At 45.1% G+C, this 11,165-nt stretch overlaps 1 protein-coding gene across 3 annotated transcripts in view; it reads right to left on the bottom strand.

The window, feature by feature from the left end:
- Positions 1-1,700: 1,700 nt before the first annotated feature.
- Positions 1,701-11,165, bottom strand: part of LanB2 (laminin subunit gamma-1) — a 255,938-nt gene continuing 246,473 nt past the window's right edge. For all 3 annotated transcript variants that reach the window (XM_075678403.1, XM_075678402.1, XM_075678404.1), the window contains one exon: positions 1,701-4,140. In XM_075678403.1, coding sequence (XP_075534518.1) covers positions 3,887-4,140 — 254 coding nt within the window. In that variant the 3' untranslated portion in view covers positions 1,701-3,886. The remainder of the gene's footprint in view (positions 4,141-11,165) is intronic.

Below are 11,165 nucleotides of genomic sequence, written 5' to 3'. Positions count from 1 at the left end.
CAAAAGCCGGCCACGCCGCGATACGTTATATTTTGTTGTTTTTCTTTTCCTTTCTTAATTTCAGTTTGACGTTTTATTGCAACCCGATGGTACATACTGTATATTCCCGTTGGATTAGGCAATCAGTGCGTTTTCGTAACATCTTTGTAGTCGCGCAGCATGTGCTTCTGAATGTCCTGCAGTTTTGACGTAGAAGTTCTGCGGAAACCTGCAAGGTGGACAGAAGTAACGAATAAAGGGAAAATCAGACATCCACCCGTTCGTTGTTGCTACGAACGGGTGGATGTCTGATTTCCCCTTTATTCGTCCAGCAGTTTTATTCTGACCTTCGGCACCCAAAGTGCATCTCTCTATGTTGTGCTCTATATTTTTTTTCATCACCTACTCGATGAATTTAATTAGGTTCAATCCTCTGAATGCGCGTGCAACAGGCTTAGCGGCCGGTATACACTTTCGCCATAGAGACTGAGGCAGTAAAATATGACGCTGCTCAAGCAAACTGGGAGTGTATAAAAGTTGGGGGCAAGTATAAGTGTTCTGTAGCGGATAAGAAGGAGACTAAGTGAAACCAAGTTTAGCCAGGTCGCCAAGCCGCACAGTCGACTAAGAGTACATGGCGGAGAGCTCCAGGTAATTTTGGCCCCCTGGGATTCTGTGATGTGCACCAACAGCACTAGAAGCACGGTACATGAGTGCTTTCTAATGCGTGATCATTAGGAGTGTCAAAGTTGAAAAAAGCATGTGAAGTGTGGGAAACCGGTCATGTGGTACAGGATAGAGAAGGGATGGGAGTTTATAAGAGTGCATGTGTATATATCAGAAGCACAACTTCGCGGTTCATCATCATCATCATCAGCCTGGTTACGCCCACTGCAGGGCAAAGGCCTCTCCCATACTTCAACAAACCTGGGCTTCCCGGTTACCTTCGGTTTATTTACCCAACAGTTCCAGTTGCTGGACCTACCTTTTTCAAGGGATGCTATGAAAAAGGTCTGTTCACCAACCGAAAGTGTTGCGTACGGTAAGTAAACCAAAGATAATCGCGAAGTTGTGCTTCCCGCATTTCTAAATATGCTTGGCCTTCTCCAGTTACTAATATATATTCGAAATGCAGTTACTATATATACTGTAAGCACTATTAACGTACTTTGTCATTTTCATTTGTACATAGCCATCATGATCTTCCCTGTTCTACTTCTTCGCGCATGAGCTGGGGCGTTGCCTTTCTTGGGAATAAACAGCGCTGGACAACTTGGTCGGTCTCGGTATTATAATATATATATATATATTGCAATAGGCGGTGGTATGCTCCGGACCACCGTCAGTTGCACTTCGCTCCTAGAAGAGGCAGGATGTGTTGACTGAGCTCGTGAAAAAAAAACCAATTGCTTTGCAGTGTGGTGAACCCGATTTAAATCATGGATGCGTAACCGCAAGCAGGTTCGACGCAATGCCAACACATTTCCCTCGCGTTTACTGCTAAATCGCTACTGAATTTGTTTCGTTCCGCTGGCCGTTGAAATGTGCTCACGGTAGCCGGCAATCGAACCCTTGACCTCGTGCGCTACGGCAGCAACAGGCGGTGCTTGGCTTCACGCTAGAACAGCAGTAGTGCAGGAAGGCTTGTTCCCTAGGGATGATTGCTGCTGACTTTTTCAAATAAATCGGCACCTCCAACTATGAAAACAAATGCACAAACAACAGGTTTAATTGCTCTTTATTAAATGCACACATGACAAAAAAAAATTAAGGGACATATTCTTTGGCACTGGTTTCAGTTTGGCATTCAGCACAGTGGCAGTCTCGAAACAACCAGTACTTTTGATCTCTTACAATGACTTCATTTTTTGAGTAACAATTAAAAAAAAGAAAAGAATCGTAATATGTCCGAAAGGTTACACAAAATGCAGAGAACAAAAAAAGGAAATGAGATGCATCCTACAATCTCTTAGTATACTATTGCACTCTGTACACATGATGCTCACCTGCCCAAGCAGATAGTAATATAACAAAGTGGTGGTTTTTACTGCAGCTTGACATGTAAAAGCGGCGCCAATTGGTCGGCGGAAAGCGTCGTTCCGCGTGAGCGATGGATGCAACGTGTACAGGGCGCAGGGTAAGCATAGTTTGAAATGTGATTATGCGCAGCTCTCGCGGAGGACGGCTGCAATAAGTTAAAGAAAAACTTCCACATGCAGTTTCTGAAATGAGGCGAAAAAAGAAAATGGTTCCACTCGAGATTGTTAGCACTATACTAGCACATGAGGCTATGGGGAGGGGGGGAAGCCTGGCTGAAGCTCCATACGCCTTGTGGTTCGTGTCGATTGTTCACTAAGCGACTTGAGACGATTGAACAACACTTTGAGGTCGTAAGAGTTATTCTTTTTTTCTTCCTTACACATCATTTAAGCGCGATGTACACTCTACTTAGAAGAAACAGGACACTAAGCTACCTCGTCCGTGGCTTTGCTTCACAAAAATACGCCCACAATGCAAACTCCTCACTGACCTGAAGGGCTCATTCACCACAGTGTAAAGGAGGCACATATAAAACATAGTCATTTGATTGAGCGAAATGGCATGTGCTTTTCTTTTTGTGTTTTTGTTTTACTTTTTGCTTGTGACCTGGGAATAAAAAAGTAAGTAGACATACAATATACCTTTGAAGGTGACGAACTCATTTTGGACCACCCACATTCATAGCAGATTTGTCAGCGGTGTTTTGATGAACGAGGCTGGGAGCGTGGCCGGTCAAACGTTGATTATAAGTGCAAATAACTTTTGCTTAGAGTAAGACATTTTCACAACATGCCAGTATTAAATTATTAGCGAAGAAGACAACATAATCAGGATCCGCTTGCTTCCTTGAGCTGTGTGATCGTGCAATGCTCCGAAAAAGAAAAAAAAAATCAATTTGTGACTCATTACGGTATCCTTCTGGCCTGTATATTGTCCAGCAATGCCTTTCTTTCCAAAACGCTGTTTCCATTAAGTAGCGACACTTGTGTGCATTTCTCTATATCAGTGGCGATAATGACGCTAATGCTTTGCTTGACCACATAACCAACAATGACAATGGGCGTTGGACAGGGTTCTCTTCTTGCTGGCATAGGCTACATGTGCAAGCCTATGCCTTTGAAGGGCGCCGTTTTGCTTGTAAAAAAGTTACCAGTAGACAATGATTCTTGTCTCTCATGGACGCGTCATCGCTCACTTATAGACACAAGGTTTACAAATGTCTGTTTCACAGCTAGCCCATGATAGTTTTCCGATTATGAATTAAGATTATGAATTAAATTAAGAAGAACCACCCAACTTAATAATCCACTTCGTGGTCCTTTTCGACTTTTTATCTCACATTGCGTCAAAGCTTGCCGAAGTTGTTTGTCGTTGGTCCCGAGAAAGAATGAAATGAAGAGCGCATTACCAGTTTGCCGATCGTGTGAGTCGCACTAAGATGATTGCCATTATTAGCTGTCACAATGACACACATCAACGGAGGGAGCTACAGTGTTGAAGTATGCAGTTCCGTTGCACATGTTCGAGGGGGCGACAGAGAAACGAAAACATGCCGTCCATGTACGTGATGGCTTTTTTTTTTACGGTGAAATTAAGTAAAAGCAAAGCAAGGAATAGCCACGTGCGATGTACATACGGTCCGTTGCAAAATGACCATGCCCTAGTACTACGAATGTCTCTTCCCTAATGCGCATCGAGAACCTCTGCAGATGTCGTTACGCCGCAATACACTGGTTTCCCCAGCGACATCGGCAGAGGTGGTCGTTCTCGCCAGCTCTGTTCTACCGCTTTCATCGTGAAGGTTGGCTTCTTCCTCTCCCCCCACCGTCCTTCTCTCCCTTTGGGGTCTGCGTGCAGTCTCATCCACTCAGGGCTCGAGCTTGATGCGCCGGAAGCAGCGGTCGGGCAGCGAGTCACTGATGTCCTTCACGTTGGCCACGTCCCTCTTGAGCTGCTTGATCTGTGCCTCGTAGTCGTGCATCCAACCCTGCTGCTGCTGGCGCGCGGCGCGCAGCTCATCGAGCCGCTCGTCGAGCCTCGCCTTCTCCGCCTCACGCTCAGCCTCCATCAGGCGTCGCTCCAGCTGGTCGAGCCGGCCTGGGTCCACGCTATCCACATTCGCTGCGCACAACGACACAAAGAAAAAGTGTTTAGCACATACTGTGCGACCGATACAGGCCGGGACAGCATTGAAAGCTGTCATCTGCAGACAGTTGGGCTAGTTGCTATAATATTCATGGCATTTGAAGCCCAAACAAAGACACACACAGAAAAGCAAGACACAACAAGCGCGCACTAGTTAACTTGTCTGCGTATGCTTTCGTTTGCGCTTCAATATTGCGAATGCGCCTTCTTTCGGCATTCGAAAAGTGCACGGTGGCCACACGCACGGCATACCCACACAGGGATCCGCATCCTCTCGTCTCACCTGCGAAGACCGCACAGCTTGGCCACGGCACTGTACGCTACGGCAGCCTATTCGGGGTGCAGGTGAAGGAGCTCCAAAAAGCATCACGTGACATCACTGCGAAGCTTTTGAGAGCGGCGCACAGCTGTGGCCAAGTTTTGATGGAGTGATTGGGTGGCTGATTGTTGGATTTAACGCCCCAAAGTCGCACACTAAAGGCAGCTAAAAGACGCCGTAGTGGAGTACTTTGGACTGATTTTGGTTTTTTGGCCTCAGGTTTTTTTCAACGTGCAGTGTAAGCGATAGCACGCGAGACCTTTTGCATTCAGCTGCGGATTGCAGCCGTGCGGTAGCGACTCAAACCCGCTACCTCGTGTTCCGCAGCACTATGTCATAGCCACTGAGATATAGAGACGGATTTAGATTGAGTGGGTTAATCGGCTTTACAAATTGGTGAGATTACAATCGACATTAGGGAAATTAAAGAAAAACGCCTTACCGATATTGCCAAAAATTAGATTCCTTGGCCAGTCTAGAAATTAAGGTTACGTCGTGCCAGGAGCAAATTGCTTACCTTGAAGCAAGAATTGATGACCTGGAGAACCGAAGCAGAAGGTATAATATCATTGTTTACGGACTACGTGAAGCTGAAGAAGAAAAAACCGAATCGCTAGAGGGTGCTGTGAACAATAAGATAATAAAAGGTATACTTGAGCTACAGCCATCTGGCAAGGTCAGGCCTGTTATTCTGAAGCTCCTAGATTCAAGAGACAAAATTATAATTCTAAAGCAGGGAAGCAAGCTGAAAGGCATGAATTACTCTATTGGCGAGGATTTTCGGGAAGAGTGCAGGAAATCGGAAGAAAACTATGGCAAAGCTGTAATATGAATCGAGAAAATGGCAACAAAGCCTCACTGGTATACGATAAGCTATATATCAATAAAAAGGCATACGTTTGGTACAAAAACAAATATGATAAAGTACCTGTTCAAAGAAACGAAACCAAAAAGCGAAACACTGCGGCAAGCGAAACCCGACGGCTAAACAGTGCCAAGTGCCACCGCCACAGACACAACTGGGGAATCCGACCAGATCCCTCGTCTAGAAACCACACCCAATGTAAAGATCGCTAGGTCCTCCAAAAATACCGGAGATGTAACAAACCGGAAAGAACTGAGGCTACTTAACATAAACGCACACAGTGTCACTAATAAAATAAATAAGTTAGAAACCATACTTATGCAGCATGATCCTCACATCGCGGTGATAAGAGAGACCTGGCTGAGAAAGGAAATTAGTAATGATGAAGTCTTTCCCTCATGTTACAACATGTATAAAAAGGACAGAACTACCAGAGGTGGGGGGAGTAGCCATCCTTGCTAAGCCCGAAGTAGAAGCTATGATTACAACTGATGTTGGCATTCTTCAATGCTTGTGCATACAGTTGTCCTGTTGGGGACATAATTTTATCTTATGTGCATTTTACAGGCCTCCGGTGCGTGCCCGGAATACTTAACTGTGCTCAAAGAACATATGTCACTGTATCATAATAAGAAAATTTTCGTGGACTTGGAGGGACTGGCCTGTTCCCAGGCCAGTAAAGATGCTAACATTATTTTTGATATCATGCTGACTCACGAGCTAACTCAAATAACCAAACAACCCGCACCCGTAGAAGGACACGCAAGCTCAGTTGTAAATTTGGCATTTGTAAATAGGGCTTTTTCAGAACATACCATTCTAGTGGAACAAGGGCTGTCCGATCATGAACTTGTAAGTGTGTCAATTCTTCTTAAATGTAGTAGCTACCAAAAATATCCCATTCGGTATTTTAAGGACTATTCTCGAGCTGGAAACCGTACTTGCAGACTTTGATGACGGCACCCCAAACACATGCGCTCTTTGGGACAAATTTGTCGAGATGTGTCATTACTGTATGAACAACTTCATACCCAGCAAATACAAACATACATGACACGTGAAATTACATACATGACACGTGAAATTTTTAAATTGAAGAGAAAAATTAAACGGCTAGGAAAGCAGCATGCACAATGCAAAGTTATTAGCAAACACTAAAGGCACGTTCACACCGAAGGTGGAGCGGACAAGCGGACAAGCAGATCCGGCCAAGCGGCCGCGGATTTTCCGCTTTGCGGAAAATACGCGGCCGCTTGGCCGGATCGCGCCCGGACCGATTTTTTCCGCGCGGATAAGTTGGCCGCTTTGGCCGCAGCCAATAAGAACCCGACATTGCGGAAGCACTCGTGAAGGAATGTAAACGAATGTCTTTCTCTGGGCTTTCCGCTTCTGTTATTCAAAAGTGTCAAAACGGCAAGTTGGGCTAGTTAGTTGGGATTGATAGTAAGGTTTGTTACAGCGCAACACAAGACGAGGACAAAAGAAGGTATAAAACAACGACACGGTGCCGTGTCATCGCTTTATACCTTCTTTTGTCCTTGTCTTGTGTTGCGCTGTAACAAATCTTGAAAATCGACTAGACAAGTGGCGAGTAAAATGCCAACGATCTCGTCTTCGTCTGAGCTCATCATTTTGCAGAAGTAGATAGCGGACAAGAGTGCGCCGACCCACGAAGAAAAAAATATCGAAAGTGCGCGCACAAACCCAAAGTGCCGCGAGATGGCGGCACGTCCCTGAAATTGCTAAAGAAATTGCGAGATGCCCCGCCCTCCCGGCGGCGCGGATAGCCAGACAACGCGGCCGGTCTGAACAGGCGCGGGCGCTCGCCGCCTCGCCGCTTTGAAAATCCGCTTGTCCGCTTAGACGCTCCGCTTTCGGTGTGAATGTGCCTTAAAGAATCCTTGCCCAAGCAATTCATCACTCAAAGGATTACTACTTTAAAACTGTAATGCCCAATTTTATAAAGATAGAGCCTTCCAAGTTCTGGAATTATCTTGTGAAAGCAAGAAACCAGTTTCGAAGATATCAGTTGACGGTAGCATGGTTACAAATTATGACGATATAGCAAATTATTTTAACGCCTATTTTCATAGCGTGTTTTCAGTATCTGGACCATGTACGCCTACCACAATCTCATTTCAACCACACGAAGTCAATTTCATTTCATATCCTGGTTTAGTTTCTATGCTTTTAAACTTAACACGAAAAAATGTTGCGGTCCTGACAATCTTCCCAATGTGTTTCTTTGACGATATGCCGAATGTGTTGCCAAGTTCCTTTTTATTATTTTTCATAGTTCCTTGTCAACAGCAACCTTACTGCGTGACTGGAAGATGGCCCGAGTAATCCCCATCTTCAAGAAAGGTGACAGATTATTACTACCTAATTACAGACAGGTGAAGACAGGTGAATTACAAACTTCCTCATGTTGTAAACTTATAGAACATAATGAGAGCAGCATTCCAGGCAAGTTGGTAATCCATTACTTTACTTTTGCGCTTGGTGTGTCGTCTTCTCTCACGTCCGTGTCGTTTTTTTGTCGCGCAATATCATTTAAGTTATAGAACATATTATAGCCACTCAGATTACAGAATTCCTTGACAAACACTCCATATTAACAAGTTTTGAGCACGGTTTTAGAAAGAAGTATTCGACCGTGACACAACTCGTCACTGTTACGCATGAGTTTGCCAAAGGTCTTGATATTCAGATAGACAATTTTTTTAGATTTCTGTAAGGCCTTTGATAAGGTTCCTCATGACAAACTAATCTACAAACTAAACAAAATTGGTAGGTGTTGGTCGCTTGGGTAACTGAATATATATCGGGTGCTGTTTTGTCACCATCGAGGATCGAAATTCACGCCTTCCACCAGTCACGTCGGGTGTGCCCCAAGGCAGCGTACTAGGGCCTTTGCTATTTTTGTGCTATATAAATGATATCATAGATGCAATTGATCCAACTGTTCAGACTCGATTGTTCGCAGATGACTGTATTTTATTCCGTGAAGTTTGGGGCATACATGATCAACAAGAACTAAACAAAAATCTAGATTACATATATTGATGGTGCAACAAGTGGGGCATGGTCGTAAATACACAAAAAACAGTTTACATTTGTATAACTAAGAAAAACCCCTTTTCAGTATGCTTACTCCCTAGGTTCATCTACAGTTAATCATGTTGATATATCTACAAATATTTAGGTGTAACATTGACTGCTAACCTCTCCTGGAATTCACACGTTGACAACATTTGTTGTTCTGCTTTCAGAAAGTTGTGTTTCTTAAGACACAAGCTTCGTAATTCACCACCAAATGTAAAACTTCTATGCTATCAATCACACATCAGACCAAAGCTAGAATATGCAAGCATAGTGTGGGACCCTTGCACAAAACGTAACATTGATAAACTAGAAAGAATTCAAAGAAAGGCCGTTCAATTTATCTTTTCTAAATTTCGTCATGTGGACTCTTCGTCGGAACTAATGATAGCCAATAACATACCCCTACTTCAGTACAGAAGATGGCAATTTCGCTTGGGCTTCCTGAATTCTCTCCTTAACCAGAAATTCACTATTGACCCTTCATTGTATTTATACCCCTATCAACAAGAAATACACGACATAAACACCCAAGATCTTTAACGCCATATTTCGCAAAAACAGATGCCTATAAATTTTCCTTTCTCCCGCACACAGTGTCTCAATGGAATTCTATACCAGAGCGTGATTGTCTTGCCATTGTGGAGCATTGTGTACATTTTCCCACTGTGTTCATTTTTGCTATTTATTTGTCTCTGGATGTAAAACACAATGTATGTGCACCGTTATGCTCAATGTGATTTGTTAAAAAAGAAAAATGCCCGTACTGCTTGGACCACGTTATGTGGTTTGCGGTATGTATAAATAAATAAATAAATAAATAAATAAATAAATAAATAAATAAATAAATAAATGTAGATAAGTACACCGCGAGATGTTCAGAGCTCACTCAGTCAAAATGAGCGTTTGTAATTTTCGCTTTCCGCTCACATCTTAATTGTTCTGGCGAAAATTAGCTGTTGCTTGTGTCCGCGTCAGCAGAGATGTTTATGTGGAGAGGAAGAGGCTTATAATATTGCCACGACAACTTGGTCACATTCAACTTGCATGCCCTTCGTATTGGACACTGTGCACGCCGTACCGTGGTGGTGTTCAACAAGACACAGCTATCTTCCTGGCACGGGTTGGACCTGCATCGCACGCGCCATGTGCACGAGATATCACGCGAGAAGAAAGAAGACTGTTCGAGGCCAGTTTTAGAACGCGACTGCCGGGGATTTCTTCACGACTGCAACGACTTTTAGTTGTGGGCACAGGATCGCCCTTATAAGATATTGTTGCTTTGTTAACCTGTGTTCCTCAACATCGTTACATTTCTGGTGGAGGTGCGGGGCATGAGCCGAAGCCCCACGAACGAAAGTCAGCGTAGCCCCGAACACCAGCGTGTCCATCCCGTGGAACTGACACCTGTACACCAGCGGACCAGCCACCATCTTCGAGGTGACTCGGCCGAATTCGGCTCTCTTCTCTTCACGCCAAGGGAAATTCAGACAACGGACGTCACCACAATGGCTAGCCAGGTAACACTGGCACAGCTGGTCGTAAGCCAACCTCGCAAGCCGCCAACATTCCATGGCGACTTGTTTGAAGACGTGGAAGACTGGTTGGAACTGTTCGAGAGAGTGGCAAGCTTTAATGAATGGAATGAGAGACAGAAGCTCGGTAACATATATTTAGCTTTGGAGAACTTCGCAAAAACGTGGTATGAAAACCACGAGCCCTCTCTGTTCCAGTCGTTGTGGTGTGAACCTCTCCTCTTGTCCTTTGTGTTGTTTGACTGGTTTTTTCCTTCAAGTATGCACCAACTGGCCCGAATTTCAACCCTCTTTGTCCTCTTGGGAGGAATTTCGACGACAACTGCTAGCAACTTATGCCTGCACGGATCGTAAAGAAAAAAGGGAAATTGCACTTCAAGCTAGGAACCAGCTCACAAACGAGAACGTGGCGATGTACGTCGAGGACATGTCCCACCTATTCAAGCATGCTGATCCAAACATGAGTGAAGGTAAGAAACTGCGCCATCTCATGCGTGGAGTAAAGCAGGAACTCTTCGCAGTTCTTGCCTGCAACCCACCACGCACGGTCGCCGAGTTCAGATACAAAGCAACGACCATCGAAAAGACGCTGGAACAGCGGGCTCGGCAATACAACCGTGAGGCAAGCTGTGTACCTGCCATGTCTTCTCTGGAGGCGTGCCGAACGACCTTGAAGCCCTGTGGGAGCTCATCGGCTCAGTGATCAGGGAGGAGCTCAACAAGTTGCAGACACCTCAGACTCCAACTGCACTATCTATCGTTGACGTTATCAGGGACGAACTGATGCGGGCCATACGGGATCCAGAGCGTGAGCCACAGCCGATGCAGCACACCTCCAACGTACGCCGACCTACTCAGGCAACCCGCGGTACACAGTAGTGGAGCAGTTGCGACGACCGTTCCCTACCCGCCGACAGTACGCAGTGCACCTCGTCTGCTGGAACCACCGGCTGCCTATCCGTCTCCAGCATGTAGTGCATCTCGTTTTGTAGAGCAAAGGCCCCGGAAAAGTGACGTCTGGCATGACCACGAGCGCAGGCCTCTGTGTTTTCACTGCGGAGAAGCGGGTCACCTGTATAGGTTCTGCCCGTACCGTAAAGCTGGATTAAGGGGTTTTTCCTTAAGTGCACCATGCCCACAAAACGGTGAACGGCCAGCTGAGATAGAAGAATACTTGTCC

This window comes from Dermacentor variabilis, unplaced genomic scaffold (genome assembly GCF_050947875.1).
Source record: "Dermacentor variabilis isolate Ectoservices unplaced genomic scaffold, ASM5094787v1 scaffold_19, whole genome shotgun sequence".
Classification (NCBI taxonomy): Eukaryota; Metazoa; Arthropoda; class Arachnida; order Ixodida; family Ixodidae; genus Dermacentor; species Dermacentor variabilis.
Note: the sequence above shows the minus strand (reverse complement) of the source record. Positions and strands in the feature narration are given on the sequence as shown.